Genomic DNA, 15,701 nt, shown 5'->3' on the forward strand with positions numbered 1-15,701 from the left:
GATAAACGGGAATCCAACAATCACCCCTGGTGAGACAAAACCGCGACTCGTCAGTGAAGAGCACTTTTTGCCAGTCCTGTCTGGTCCAGCGACAGTGGGTTTGTGCCCATAGGCAACGTTGCTGCCGGTGATGTCTGGTGAGGACCTGCCTTACAACAGGCCTACAAGCCCTCAGTCCAGCCTCGCTCAGCCTATTGCGGWCAGTCTGAGCACTGATGGAGGGATTGTGCGTTCCTGGTGTACCTCGGGCAGTTGTTGTTGCCATCCTGTACCTGTCCCGCAGGTGTGATGTTCGGATGTACCGATCTTGTGCAGGTATTGTTACACGTGGTCTGCCACTGCGAGGACGATCAGCTGTCCGTCCTGTCTCCCTATAGTACTGTCTTAGGCGTCTCACAGTACGGACATTGCAATTTATTAGCCTGGCCACATCTGCAGTCCTCATGCCTCCTTGCAGCATGCCTAAGGCACGTTCACGCAGATGAGCAGGAACCCTGGGCATCTTTCTTTTGGTGTTTTTCAGAGTCAGTAGAAAGGCCTCTTTAGTGTCCTACCTTTTCACAACTGTGACCTTAATTGCCTACCGTCTGTAAGCTGTTAGTGTCTTAACGACCGTTCCACAGGTGCATGTTCATTAATTGTTTATGGTTTAAATCCTTTACAATGAAGATCTGTGAAGTTATTTGGATTTTTACGAATTATCTTTAAAAGACAGGGTCCTGGAAAAAGGGACGCTTCTTTTTTTTGCTGAGTTTAGATGGAACCAGACAGGGGAAAGGGAGGGGAGGGGCTCTGTTACCTTTGCTCTGCAGTGACAGCTGTCTCCTGGTGTCCATCACCATGTCTGGAGGGCCTGATGCTGACAGCTCCCTGGACACCAGCTGGAGACCCTGGGAGGGGACAGAGAGAGTTGGGAGTTATGAAGAGGTATTGCGTATACATGTAGAATAGAATAGAGAATATCAGAATATAATATGGAATAGAATATAATAAAAGAGAAGGGAAGAGCATAGAGTAGAATAAAATAGTTCCTACCACCATGATCTATGGGTAGAGGATGTATAAGAGAGTCCCTTACCTTGGTGGGTGTGCTTCGGCCCAGTGTAACCCCATTGGACTGTGGAGGGCTGGCAGTACCACTGACACTACTAGAGCGTGATGCTGTCTGACCTACATCACCATCTGGTTTTGACCGGTACACCTGAAGACAAGACCAGAGGAGTCAAACAAGTCAGTCAGACAGGTGACCAGAAGAGGTCTCCATGACACATCCGGAGACCAAGATGACTGATGCCAACAATCACCGCCACTGGCCAGCAACCCGACCCTGATCAAAATGCCAAACATAATATCAGGAAGTGAAATAAAGAATAGAACAAATAGAAGAGCGTAGTAGATTAAAGCAAAGAGAGGCGAGAGGTTTACCTGGCTAGGTCTGCGTGAGGAGTGAGACTTAGCAGGGAGAGGGGGAGGGCATGACTGGTGGTGGGGCTCCCCTGCTGACATTATGTCCTGGTACCAGCGCTCTAAGTTAAGGGCCGGGTTGTGAGGTCTAATCCACTCAGGCTGGCTCTGAGGGGGGTGGTGGTGCAGAGAGTCCAGGCAGAGGAGAGCAAAGGAGGAGAGCAACAGAGACAGGATGAGAAGCATAAAAGAGGTAGGAGGCAGGACAAATAAGAAGTAATAGAATAGAAAGTCCTTGATATGAGTAATATGAAGCTGATGTCGAATACTTTCTTTTACCCAGACAGTAATAGAAACCATTCATAACATAGTCCGAAAATCATTCATAATGGATAAAGTAATTCCAGAACATTCTATGCGCAGAAAGGTTGTTCCATTCACCAAAAACGAAATTCTAACCACACTATATGAAAAAGGAGAAAGTTCAGTTTATCCTTACCAAAGCCCAAGATAACTTTATCCACAATACATTTGATTCCATATCTCCATAAACCATATAAACGTGGTCTACGTGTGACAGTCTGAAAGGTAAGAGGGGTCTAAAGCCAGGAGGGAGGCACCCACCTCAACTGAGATAGRGGGGGAGGTGTCACATGGAGTTGTGCGGCAGGAGAAGGCAGGGTCAGCGAGGGCAAGCTGGAATGACTGGATAGAAAGTGCGGGGGAGGGGCCAAGTTTCTGCATCCCCAACATCTGGCTCAACTGACTAACTGTGACGTATTCCTTCACAGAGATAATCAACACACAKATGCGCACGGACGCACACACACATACAAACACACACGGCACAGGTTGGAGATATTGGGAGAGAGCAGAGAGAGGGAGGAACGTTAACCGAAGGTATATGTCCAAGAAAGCCAACAGAAACCGAGGGAATAATAGAAAGTAGGGTGGTTTATTCTACCTCGCCGGGCAGAGCTGCTGGAGCGACAGTGAGAGAGAGGCAGTGAGGAGCAGGGGAGGTAGAGTAGGTCGGGAGAGGACCACCGCTCCCATACATCTTATAGACATCAGCGAGCCTGAGGTACTCCTGCATCAACACCAAACACCCACAACACAAGCACACACAAGTTGAAATAAGGGATAGATTGTATACCTAAAGACAAAATACCCCTACATTCCCATATATTTATCTTTTTACATTTTAGTTATTTAGCAGACGCTCACAGTAGGGAGTGCATACATGTTTGTACTTTTTCGTACATACACACCCCTACACCCCCCCCCCCCCACACACACACACTTTTGTATTGCTATCCTTGTGGGGACCAAATAATTGATTCCCCCCAAAAATCCTATTTCCCTAACCCATAACCCTGAATCTAACCTTAACCTTAACCTTTCACCTAACCATAACCCAAACTGTAACCCCTAACCCTAACCTTAATTCTAACCCTAACCCTAATTGTAACCCTAACCCCTAAGCCTAAAATTGCATTTTTCCCTTTGTGGGACTGGCAAAATGTCCACCCCGAATATTCCTTGTTTTACTATCCTTGTGAGGACTTCTGGTACCCACAAGGATAGTTAAACAAACACACACACACACAGATTCCCACACACATGCACTAAGTTCCTAAAATTAATTTTGTATTTGATCATTATCACACAAAAAAATAACTCACCTCAAACTACAGTACAGGTACTCATCACAAAGGGTAAAGGTAAGCCAACCAAGTCACAAAAAAAACAGACAGACACTTGGTCCAAACACACTGGATCCAACGTCACAAATTGAGACAACCCCAACACAAACGATACAAATGTAGATGCAGAAACATTCAGGCACAYGCCACCTTGTCATAAGACACACCTACAGACTAACACAAACAAGGGATTCTTTTTCAAGCTTCTCAAAAACACATATTGGGGCGGCAGGTAGCCTAGTGGTTAGAGCGTTGGACTAGTAACCGAAAGGTTGCAAGATCGAATCCCCAAGCTGACAAGGTAAACATCTGTCGTTCTGCCCCTGAACAAGGCAGTTAACCCACTGTTCCTAGGCCGTCATTGAAAATAAGAATTTGTTCTTAACTGACTTGCCTAGTTAAATAAAGGTAAAATATTTCTATTAGTGGACACAACACAAATGCAGAGCAAGCCAGGTAGGATACATCCACCAAGGGAAGGGGGATTGTGGGTAGTGAGGTCAGGCTACATTATGGTAGTTTAGTCAGTCCACATGCGTCAGTGTGTTTACCTCCTGTGGCCTGGTGGGACAGAGGTCAGGGGAGGGGGTGTAGGAGGAGGAAGAAGAGAAGGAGGCAGGAGGAGGGCAGGGAGGATGTGGAGGAGGGACAACCTCCCCCTGTACCAGGTCAGGTTCYCTGATATGCAGCACTGGTACTTCCTGTTTTCAGTAAAAGTTTTCAGTCAAACGTGTACTCAAAAGTCTATGGTTTAACCTGTTACCCTACTATTGTAAATACACTGTAAACAACACATACTAACCCTAATGACTATCCTCTATTCATTACAGCAACACAGCAGTACAAAAGCCTTCACCTATATCATTTAGACTAGAGTCCAGCTTGACAAACATAGCTGATCTCCTCTCAGTAAGAGGCCAGCTCAGTGATGTCAGCAAGAGGACAATTTACCCTAACAAGAGTCCTCAGCATCTCTGAGGTACTGCGGCATCACTTGTTAGTTGTCAGGCTTGTAGGTTGTTTTTTTATAGATCCCATGACTCTAGGAAACAGTGACAGTTGCTGCTGAGTGGACTATTTATTTATGTATTTATTTATTTGCACACAAGAAAATACAAATCAGTATAAAGAGAGCTTTAAAGGCAAACAAAAAGAGCATGTGCCGAAGAGGTAAAAAAAAAAAACTGAGGCTTGTATGGCACCTCCCCCTTTCAAATGATTCTAAAACAAAAACAAACAAAAAAGTATCCAGATTTTCAAGCCTAAGAAACAAATAATTAAATAATTGAAATACTATCTGAATAAATCAATATGAATTCAATGGATTGTGTTCCTCCTTCTCACCTCTTTCATGGTGCTGCAGGGCTTGGGGAAGCTACGTCCTCCCGTCAGAGTGTGGTACCTCTTCTCCAGAGTAGACAGCCTGTCCTTCTCTTTATGAAGCAGTTGTAGGGCCACGGTCCTGTCTTTAGCCATCCTCTCACAGTCCTGAGCTGCCTGCACCCCTAACTGGTTGGCCTGCACCTCCAGAGCAGCCATCTTCTCCTAAAGAACAAGGGGCACTTCGCTTTACATCCCATCTTACAATGCAAGCTCGAAGGATTRTTTCAATTCCATACTGTTTCCATGATGGTATGACTATTGTCGCTCTCACACTATTGTCCCAACCTGAACCATACMGAACTAGTTCTGATATTTTATTTTCACATTGTCCTTTTCAGTGCGGTATTAGCAACTGTGGTGGATGCTTAAAAAACTCTTAAGGATCGTACCCTTTTTTCCCCCATTTTTGCCTAAAATGACATACCCAAATCTAACTGCCTGTAGATCAGGACCTGAAGCAAGGATATGCATATTCTTGGTACCATTTGAAAGGAAACACTTTGAAGTTTGTGGAAATGTGAAATTAATGTAGGAGAATATAACACATTAGATTAAGCGTTCTGCCCATATAAGACATGTCTTTGTCCTGGAAAGTTTGTTGTTACTTACAATGTCATGCTAATCACATTAGCTCAACTATCCCAGTATAGGGACACCAATCCCATAGAGGCTAACAACTAACCAGGCCAGCGTATTACAGTTCAGCTCAGTAGTGTGAAAGGGGTTCATAATGACCAATATGGTGTAGACTACTGTGTAGCAGTGTGTCCTGTTCTACCTTTCTCTTGGCCACGCTGCGGTGGTACTCGGCCCTTTCCAGGAGCAGCTGTCTGCTGAGCGTCTCCTTCTCTTCCTCCAGACCGCTCTCTCTCTCCAGCTGACGGAACTCCAAGTCCTCAAACTGCTTGGTCCCCACCTCAAGCGCCTCTGCCTCCTACAGATAGACAGACAGATGGACCAACAGACAGATCAAATCAAATTTTATTGGTCACATTCACATATTTAGCAGATGTTATTGCGGGTGTAGCGAAATGCTTGTGTTCCTAGCTCCAACAGCGCAGTAACTAACAAAAAGAAATTACACACAATTTTTTTTTTTTAAATACTGCAAAGTTGCTTAGGAGCTAGAAGCAGAGCTGCCATGTCTGTCGGTGCCATCTTGCATCTTGCCATAGACACACAGACACAAACAGACGGACAGGCAAGAGGCAAGACAGACACACAGACAGGTCACACCAATTCAAAATGGGGAGGTCTTATTCACTGACAAACAGAAGTAATAACAGCATGAAAACATGTTCTTGGATTTAAAAAAAATCATATAGCATGCAGCTAGTTATTTCATTAGTAAAGTACATTTTTATATGGTATTGCAACATACACAGCAGAAAGGGCACAGTATACTTCTAGGCTACTTCACAATAAAAATACAACAAGCACATGCAAAGCGGTAAAACTTCCAAAGTCCTGAATGAAGTCCAGTGTCCAAATGTCATTTCATTCACAGCTTTGACATGCTTGCTCTTTTCCAAGGCAATACATTTAAGCAGTTGCTGGGTACTTTTTGGGTCCRTTTGATATTTTAAGTAGCAATTGAGCACCAATATTGCATTTAAAAYCCTGTTATGTTAAATGAAGTACCCTTTAATATAGACCACATGTAAAATTCTATAAACTTGTTCCAAGATTCAACATTTTGCCATGTCCCTCTGTGTACCCTCTGTGATTTCTAGGAAACACACTTAACCTCAAAATCTTTAGTTTTCATCATCATTGTAAAGCCCTATTTATTTTGTAGCTTTGACAAAGTCATTTCTGGAGGTTATTATTTGCTTATGTGATAAGTGATTCATTTTAAGGTATAAAAACAAACTCTGTTACGTGAATTGAATTAATGTTTCAATATGGTGAAATATTCATTTAAAAAAAAAATCGAAAGAAACATTAAACATCTAATAGTAAAATAATAGTGGTTCTGGTTCTGCTCTTTTTGGCCCTTTTCTGGTGTTTTGTGGTGGAAAACTGAATGGGTCAACGCAAAAACTCGTTTTTTATTAAGTTGAACACATGCCCTTTCTGACAGAATGTTAAAATTATGTGAATTAAAACGCCTTCTTTTCATGAAGTTACACTACCCAAAATGGACTCATTTCGTGGAAAAACCCAGCTCTATTTGTTGTGGATGGGTGATGTTTTGTAAGGGGTTCTGACAGTAATGTAAATTGTATGACTGTATGATGTGTTATGATTGTATCTGCTGTACTTCAGGTGTTTCTGTCTGATTGTAGCCCATGGTTTGTTATGACTCTGGAGTCTGTTCTGTTTTGGGGCAGCTAGTTCTAGTAWTCAAGTTCTAGTGTTCTACAGTTTTCTAGTTCTAGTATTCTAATTCTAGTGGTCAAGTTCTAGTGTTCTTGTTCTAGGGCTCTATTTTAACAAACCTATCGCTATGGTAAATCTTAGCGCTAGAGGTAGTGTTATATGTTCGGGGAACTGTCAGAAATATTTTAGATATTTTCAGAACCGGAATTATGGGCGTAGTAYCTGGCAGTGGCGTGAAAGGGCTGGGTTTTGATGYATAAACAAGTTGTGGGTGTGTCGAGGCTTGGCCCCTCAACGGCCAATCAAAACGTACTCCATGGCTAAATATGTAGCTGCTTCAAGTTGTGTATTTCATGTATTGCGTTGTCATCAACTCCAATTCAAATGTTAGTCCATTATAGCCTAGTTCGRTAAATAGCCTGCCCATATTTGCAAAATATGTTGAACATGTTTGCAGTCCACATTGTTCTAATTGCATTGCTTCAATATGGAAATGCATTGTTAAACATAGACTATAAKATTTGCACTGATATAGTGGCTAGGTCTACTGTACATTGCAGTCTGACATGCCAAACATACTCAATAAGCAAGATTAAATTCACTAGGCTATTGATAAAGCCTAAAAAGACAGTGTATAATAAAAAATAAAAAACTTGTTTTAAATAGGCTATGTCTAAATACAGTTACAGGCACCATAACTGCTCCCCATGGGCGAATAATACAGACAAGGRAACTGGATAAAGAGAAAGGCAAATCTAGTGTTTTATGGCCATCATGGAACCATCTTACAGATCATATTTGCTCTTCTCCAGAAATAGCAGATGAAATTGCATTGCATTCGAGCCATAAACCKATAGACAGTGAATCTTTCTAATAAGTTTGGTTTTTAAAACCRCATAGAGCGGAGATCCCGCTAGCGGGATCAAATTCGACAACATCCGGTGAAYTCGGAGTGCGCCAAATTCAAAATACAAAATCGTAATATTAAACATTCATGAAAATACAAGTGTCATACATGATWCTTCAGCTTAGAATCTTGGTAATCGAACTGCGTTGTCAGATTTCAAAAAGGCTTTACGGRGAAAGCATAGCATTCGATTGTCTGAGCACAGCGTCCCACAACAACATCCTTTTCACACCAGCACAGGCAACACAAAATCACAAAATAGCGATAAAATAAATCACTTACTTTTGAAGATCTTCCTCTGTTTGCAATCCCAAGGGTCCCAGCTACACAATGAATGGTCATTTTGTTCGATAAAGTCCTTCTTTATATCCCAAAAARGCTGTTTAGTTGGCGCCATTGAATTCAATAATCCAGTCCTTCAACATGCATACCAAAGATTCCAAAAAGATACCAGCAAAGTTCGTCCAAACGAGTCAAACAATGTTTTTTATTATTCCTCAAGTTGTCTAGTAACTAAATTAACGATAATATTTCAGACGGAGATTATTATGTTCAATAGCGAAGGAAAAGAACGAAGAGCGTGCGCATGTTCACACTAGCGAAAAGACTACATTTGCCCTGGCACTCAACTTGGAACGACTACAAATACTTCTTCATTTTTCAAAAAAACAAGCTTAAAACCTTGTATAAAGACTGTTGACATCTAGTGGAAGCCATAGTAACTGCAATCTGGGAGGTGGAAATGAGATCTTTCAATAGCATTGCATTGGAAGTCATTGTGAGCTCAAAAAGAAATTCTGGATCAATTTTCCTCGGGTTTTTGCCCGCTATATCAGTATTGTTATACTCACTGACATTATTGTAACATTTTTAGAAACATCAGAGTGTTTTCTATCCAATTCTACCAATTATATGCATATCCTAGCTTCTGGGCCTGAGTAACAGGCAGTTTACTTTGGGCACGTCAGGCAGGCGGAAATTCAGGAAACTAGCCTTACTCGCAGAGAGGTTAATGAAATTTACATTTACATTTAAGTCATTTAGCAGACGCTCTTATCCAGAGRGACTTACAAGTTGGGAAATGAAACAAAAAACAATCTGTTTTTAAAACCAACAACAATATTTCTAAATAGGATAGGGTCAGAAGCATGGTATCATATATTGATTCTCTCGTTACATGGCACTGCGTGCACACGTAGGCCTAATGTCTTTATGCATTCATTCGCACGTCTATACAAAATACTAGTCAGTTGTATCCTTGCCCATATGCAAGGCAGATTTTCACAGAAAACTGTCATTGATATAACATTATAGGATGACTGCATAGGGGCGTGTCTTTGGTAATCGGACGAGGGGCACTCTTTGAAAACACTAATTTGGTGTGTGCTTACATTTGTCCTATTTCACACATGTACACGTGTGTATGTACAGTATACGCATGTGTAAGTTGGAAATGTGTTGTTTGCGTATCCCATGTTCCCTGAGATACCCTCGGAGAATGGGGTCACGGCAAGAGTCTGCCATTATCAACGGCTGCCCTTGAACAATAATGGTTAAGTGACTTACTCAAGGGCACAGCGGCAAATTTTCCACAATGTCGGCTCTGGGATTCAAACTAGCAACTTTTCTGTTACTGGCCCAACGCTCTAACCGCTAGGCTACCTGCTGCCCTAAATGGGGATGGATAGCCTACTTGAACAAGCAGGTATGTGAATTGTGAATAATGAGGGCAAAAACCTTTCAAAGCACTCTAAGTACAGTCGTGGCCAAAAGTTTTGAGAATGACACAAATATTAATTTTCACAAAGTCTGCTGCCTCAGTTTGTATGATGGCAATTTGCATATACTCCAGAACGTTATGAAGAGTGATCAGATGAATTGCAATTAATTGCAATTAATTGAATCCCCAAAAAAACATTTCCACTGCATTTCAGCCCTGCCACAAAAGGACCAGCTGACATCATGTCAGTGATTCTCTCGTTAATACAGGTGTGAGTGTTGACGAGGACACGGCTGGAGATCACTCTGTCATGCTGATTGAGTTTGAATAAGAGACTAGAAGCTTCAAAATTCCTCTGTCAACCATGGTTATCTGCAAGGAAACATGTGCCGTCATCATTGCTTTGCACAAAAAGGGCTTCACAGGCAAGGATATTTCTGCCAGTAAGATTGCACCTAAATCAACCATTTATCGGATCATCAAGAACTTCAAGGAGAGCGGTTCAATTTTTGCGAAGAAGGCTTCAGGGCGCCCAAGAAAGTCCAGCAAGCGCCAGGACCGTCTCCTAAAGTTGATTCAGCTGCGGGATTGGGGCACCACCAGTACAGAGCTTGCTCAGGAATGGCAGCAGGCAGGTGTGAGTGCATCTGCACGCACAGTGAGGCGAAGACTTTTGGAGGATGGCCTGGTGTCAAGAAGGGCAGCAAAGAAGCCTTCTCTCCATGAAAAACATCAGGGACAGACTGATATTCTGCAAAAGGTACAGGGATTGGACTGCTGAGGACTGGGGTAAAGTCATTTTCTCTGATGAATCCCCTTTCCGATTGTTTGGGGCATCTGGAAAAAAGCTTGTCCGAGAAGACAAGGTGAGCGCTACCATCAGTCCTGTGCATGCCAACAGTAAAGCATCCTGAGACCATTCATGTGTGGGGTTTCTTCTCAGCCAAGGGAGTGGGCTCACTCACAAATTTGCCTAAGAACACAGCCATGAATAAAGAATGGTACCAACACATCCTCCGAGAGCAACTTCTCCCAACCATCCAGGAACAGTTTGGTGACAAACAATGCTTTCCAGCATGATGGAGCACCTGCCATAAGGCAAAAGTGAAACTAAGTGGCTCGGGGAACAAAACATCGATATTTGGGTCCATGGCTGTCACGTTCCTGACCTGTTTTCTGTTAGTTTTTATGGTGTTAGCTGGTCAGGACGTGAGTTTGGGTGGCAGTCTATGTTTTCTGTTTCTATGTTGGTTAATGGGTACCTAATATGGTCTCTCAATAGAGGCAGGTGGTTTTCATCTCCTCTGATAGGAATCATATTAAGGTAGGTGTTTCACTTTGTTTGTCGTGGGTGGTTGTCTCCTGTGTCTGTGTCTATGTGAACGTTTGTAGCCTGTGTGTGTTGCACAACGTTTATAGCTTCACGCGTCGGTTTGTTTAGTTTGTGTATAGTGTTTCGTTCATGTGTTTTCTCTCTTTGAATAAAAGAAGATGTTCTTTTCACGCGCTGCGCCTTGGTCCTCTCTCTCTCAGTAGACGATCGTGACAATGGCCAGGAAACTCCCCAGACCTTAATCCCATTGAGAACTTGTGGTCAATCCTCAAGAGGCGGGTGGACAAACAAAAACCCACAAATTCTGACCAACTCCAAGCATTGATTATGCAAGAATGGGCAGCCATCAGCAGGTGTGGACCAGAAGTTAATTGACAGCATGCCAGGGCGGATGCAGAGGTCTTGAAAAAGAAGGGTCAACACTGCAAATATTGACTCTTTGCATCAACTTCATGTAATTGGCAATAAAAGCCTTTGACACGTATGAAATGCTTGTAATTATACTAGTATTCCATAGTAACATCTGACAAAAATATCTAAAGACACTGAAGCAGCAAACTTTGTGGAAATTAATATTTGTGTCATTCTCAAAATTTGGCCACGACTGTAGACCATTTAACACCCCTTTATTCAAAGCTACTTTTGGCTAATGGGAAGGATAAAAAGACGCACCTAGTGAGCTGCTAAACCAGCCTTGATTAAGGGTAGGCTTGGCTTTTAATCAAATAAAATAAAAAAATAAAAAATATGTTTCTAAATACAGAGTCACCGGCACAAAAGGTACATCTCACCTTCCATGGGCACTGTGCGTCATGGCTGAATGGCTGCGCTTCCGCTCTCAAAATCCATGCCATTATACACTGCGCAACCGTTAAGACCTGGTCTTAAAACTACCATTAGCACGCATGAACTTTACACTGTTGCTGTTGACACACCTCAAAGGACACACCTCAAATAATGCCACCCCCCCACCTCAAGTGCAAGTGAGCTTATGTTAGACAGATAAATTGCCGAACCTGGCATTGGGCTGGAAAATGCCAGTGCGCCAATTTAAATGCCGAAATTGCAAACTAACGTGCGTTAGTGTTCAAGTTCCAGTGTTCAAGTTCCAGTGTTCAAGTCCAGTGTTCAAGTTCCAGTGTTCAAGTTCCAGTGTTCAAGTTCCAGTGTTTCAAGTTCCAGTGTTCAAGTTCCAGTGGTCAAGTTCCAGTGTCAAGTTCCAGTGTTCAAGTTCCAGTGTTCAAGTGTTCCAGTGTCAAGTTACAGTGTTTCTAGTTACAGTGTTTCTAGTTACAGTGTTTCTAGTTCCAGTGTTTCTAGTTCCAGTGTTTCTAGCTCTAGTGTTCTAGTTCTAGTGTTCTAGTTCCAGTGATCTAGTTCAGTGATCTAGTTCCAGTGATCTAGTTCCAGTAATCTAGTTCCAGTAATCTAGTTCCAGTAATCTAGTTCCAGTAACTAGTTCCAGTAATCTAGTTCCAGTATCTAGTTCCAGTATCTAGTTCCAGTATCTAGTTCCAGTAATCTAGTTCCAGTAATCTAGTTCCAGTAATCTAGTTCCAGTAATCTAGTTCCAGTGTTCTAATTCCAGTGTTCAAGTTCTAGTGTTCTAGTTCTAGTGTTCTAGTTCTAGTGATCTAGTTCTAGTGATCTAGTTCCAGTGATCTAGTTCCAGTGATCTAGTTCCAGTGTTCAAGTTCCAGTGTTCAAGTTCCAGTGTTCAAGTTCCAGTGTTCAAGTTCCAGTGTTCAAGTTCCAGTGTTCAAGTTCCAGTGTTCAAGTTCCAGTGTTCAAGTTACAGTGGTTTCTAGTTACAGTGTTTCTAGTTACAGTGTTTCTAGTGTCCAGTGTTTCTAGTTCCAGTGTTTTCTAGCTCTAGTGTTCTAGTTCTAGTGTTCTAGTTCCAGTGATCTAGTTCCAGTGATCTAGTCCAGTAATCTAGTTCCAGTAATCTAGTTCCAGTAATCTAGTTCCAGTAATCTAGTTCCAGTAATCTAGTTCCAGTAATCTAGTTCCAGTAATCTAGTTCCAGTAATCTAGTTCAGAATCTAGTCCAGTAATCTAGTTCCAGTAATCTAGTTCAGTAATCTAGTTCCAGAATCTAGTTCCAGTAATCTAGTTCCAGTAATCTAGTTCCAGTAATCTAGTTTCCAGTGTTTCTAGTTCCAGTGTTCAAGTTCTAGTGTTCTAGTTCTAGTGTTCTAGTTCAGTGATCTAGTTCTAGTGATCTAGTTCCAGTGATCTAGTTCCAGTGATCTAGTTCTAGTGTTCAAGTTCTAGTGATCTAGTTCAGTGTCTAGTTCTAGTGATCTAGTCTAGTGATCTAGTTTCCAGTGTTCTAGTTCCAGTGTTCTAGTTCTAGTGTTCTAGTCTTAGTGTTCTAGTTCTAGTGATCTATTCTAGTGATCTAGTTCTAGTGATCTAGTTCTAGTTGTTCTAGTTCTAGTGAGGTCTAGTTCTAGTGAATCTAGTTCTAGTGATCTATGTCTAGTGATCTAGTTCTAGTTGTTCTAGTTCTAGTGATCTAGTTCTAGTGTTCTAGTTCTAGTGATCTAGTTCTAGTGTTCTAGTTCTAGTGATCTAGTTCTAGTGGACTAGGGTGTGTGAAGAGCACTGACCCTCCGTAGCTGCTCCTGTAACTGTTCCCTCAGAGATTCAGGACAGTTATGAACCTGGCTCTTCAGCTCACTGTACCCCTCATGAAGTCTCTCCAGCAGCTGCCGCTCAGCAGACACATTAGCCCTCCCCTAGAACACAAACCACATACTCACACCATACACACACCGTACACACACCGTACACCCACCGTACACACACACCGTACACCCACCGTACACACACACCGTACACACACACCGTACATACACGCACACACACACACACACACACACACATCATCCCAGGGAGAAACAAAACACACGGCTCAAAACCACGCCATGCAGCCAAGCAGCTTTAAAGAGAGGTCAAAGGCAGTAGGTGAGTGACGGGGTATGAGTATTAGTGTGTCGGGGGTTAAGGTTGCAAGGCTTCAAGCATCTTTTTGAGTCAAAAGGGAAAAAATAAGCTGAAAAGTGTGTAGCTATCAGTACTCAACCCACTTGGCCATATAAATTAAGGTTGATCATTGATACAGAGCTTTGATGTACAACTACTAGAACAAGTTCTATGCACACTTGCATGCGTGCACGTGTAGGTAGCTGTGTGATCTGTTACTAGACGGTCCTACCTTGTCTTTCTCCCTCTGGGTGGCCCTGTCCAGCTGGCTGAGTTTAGACTGGAGCTGAGAGATGATCTCTGTCTCTGCCTCGACCTGCTCCTGCTCAGCCTGCCTCTCCCCCTGCAGCAGAGCCCTCTCCATCTCCGCCTAGGAGGGACAGACAGGCAAACAAGACAACAGTGCTTAGTTTACAGTAACTCGGCCTAGTCTCCCAAAGAGCAAGTAGAAGCACAGCGACAAGAAACCTGGAGAGGAACCAGACTCTAAAGTCCATCCTTAGCTGGCTGTATCAGGTAGAAGTTACTGTTTATCCTATAATAATATAATTTGGGGGGTGCTTATATTTTTCCTGTTACACACAAGTGACTTGCCTAATTAAATAAAGTTAAATATATATATATATAAAGTTTGTAATAGAAAAGTGTTTTTTTATCATATCCCAACTCCCCCTGAGACACCTGCAGGAAGTGGGGTCACGGCCAGGGTCGCCATTGTATAGCGCCCCTGGAGCAATTAAGGTTAAGCGCCTTGCTCAAAGGGCACAGCGACATTATTTTTTATTTTTTAATGTTGGCTCCGGCATTTTTTATTGTTTGGTTACCGACTCACAACGCTCTAACCTCAAGGCTACCTGCCGRAAAGTTAACATMTAGTTTTGATTAAGTTGGTGGCAGCTCAGTTGCCKCMAGTTTAAGTGTTACAAAGCACTTTATTTTAACAGTGCACTTACAACTGAAGAGTAGTGCAGTGCTTARGGGAAATGGACAAGGGTTGCTGTTTGTTAACCTACCTCCTGTCTGGACTCCTGTAGCTGCTGCTCCAGCTCTGTGACTCTGTGTTTCAGCTTATCCACCCTGGACAGAACCCTGGTCCTCTCCTCCTCCAGGTACTGCTGCTCCTGACGCCCAGACACACCTGATCCTGATCCTAACCCTGACACACCCACACCTAACCCTGAGTCTTCCTGCTGGATAAAGCACACATGCACCAATGTGAGTACTTACATAATAAAAGAGAACATTCAGAGAACACTGAGCCGCCGACATGGGCCCACGCCGCTCACGGGGACTGTGTGCTCCTGATCGCCGTGGCCGACGTGAGTAAGAAGTTTAAGTGTGCTAACCCCTCGCAAGACTGCATCCCAAGCCGCACCCTTAGAGCATGTGCCAACCAGCTSGCTGGATTGTTTACGGACATGTTCAATCTCTCCCTATCCCAGTCTGTTGTCCCCACTTACTTCAAAATGTCCACCWTTGTTCCTGCACCCAAGTTAACTGAGCTAAGTGACTATCGCCTCGTAGCAGTCACTMATGTCATCACAAAGTGCTTTGATAGGCTAGTTAAGGATAATATCACCTCCACCTTACCCGACACCCTAAACCCACTACAATTTCCATACCGCCCCAACAGATAAACAGATGACGTAATCGCCATTGCACTGCACACTGCAATATCCCACCTGGAAGAAGGATTACCAATGTAAGAATGCTGTTCATTGACTACAGCTCACCCTTCAACACCATAGTGCCCTCRAAGCTCATCACRAAGSCTTGGGCCCTGGGTCTGAAACCCTTCCTGMGCAACTGGGTCTTAGACTTTCTGATGGGCCAACCCCAGGTGGTGAAGTTAGGCAACAACACCTCTGCCACACTGATCCTCAACACGGGGGGTCCCACACGGGTGTGTGCTCAGCCCCCTCCTGTACTCCCTGT

General features: G+C 43.1%; 1 protein-coding gene across 9 annotated transcripts in view; it reads right to left on the reverse strand.

Annotated features, from left to right (window-relative positions):
• The window catches only part of phldb1a (pleckstrin homology-like domain, family B, member 1a), an 82,507-nt gene that overhangs the window by 17,446 nt on the left and 49,360 nt on the right, over positions 1 to 15,701 (reverse strand). For 4 of the 9 annotated variants that reach the window (XM_023968820.3, XM_023968819.3, XM_023968821.3 and 1 more), the window contains 11 exons: positions 14,780 to 14,956; positions 13,999 to 14,136; positions 13,391 to 13,519; positions 5,272 to 5,427; positions 4,455 to 4,655; positions 3,662 to 3,811; positions 2,369 to 2,494; positions 2,029 to 2,187; positions 1,426 to 1,572; positions 1,079 to 1,201; positions 800 to 890 (listed from right to left, as the gene is read on the reverse strand). In XM_023968820.3, the coding sequence (XP_023824588.1) occupies positions 800 to 890; positions 1,079 to 1,201; positions 1,426 to 1,572; positions 2,029 to 2,187; positions 2,369 to 2,494; positions 3,662 to 3,811; positions 4,455 to 4,655; positions 5,272 to 5,427; positions 13,391 to 13,519; positions 13,999 to 14,136; positions 14,780 to 14,956 (1,597 nt within the window). The remainder of the gene's footprint in view (positions 1 to 799; positions 891 to 1,078; positions 1,202 to 1,425; positions 1,573 to 2,028; positions 2,188 to 2,368; positions 2,495 to 3,661; positions 3,812 to 4,454; positions 4,656 to 5,271; positions 5,428 to 13,390; positions 13,520 to 13,998; positions 14,137 to 14,779; positions 14,957 to 15,701) is intronic. The other 5 variants (XM_070434675.1, XM_023968823.3, XM_023968822.3 and 2 more) reach the window with 5 other exon arrangements.

This window comes from Salvelinus sp. IW2-2015, linkage group LG23, assembly GCF_002910315.2.
Source record: "Salvelinus sp. IW2-2015 linkage group LG23, ASM291031v2, whole genome shotgun sequence".
Lineage (NCBI taxonomy): Eukaryota > Metazoa > Chordata > Actinopteri > Salmoniformes > Salmonidae > Salvelinus > Salvelinus sp. IW2-2015.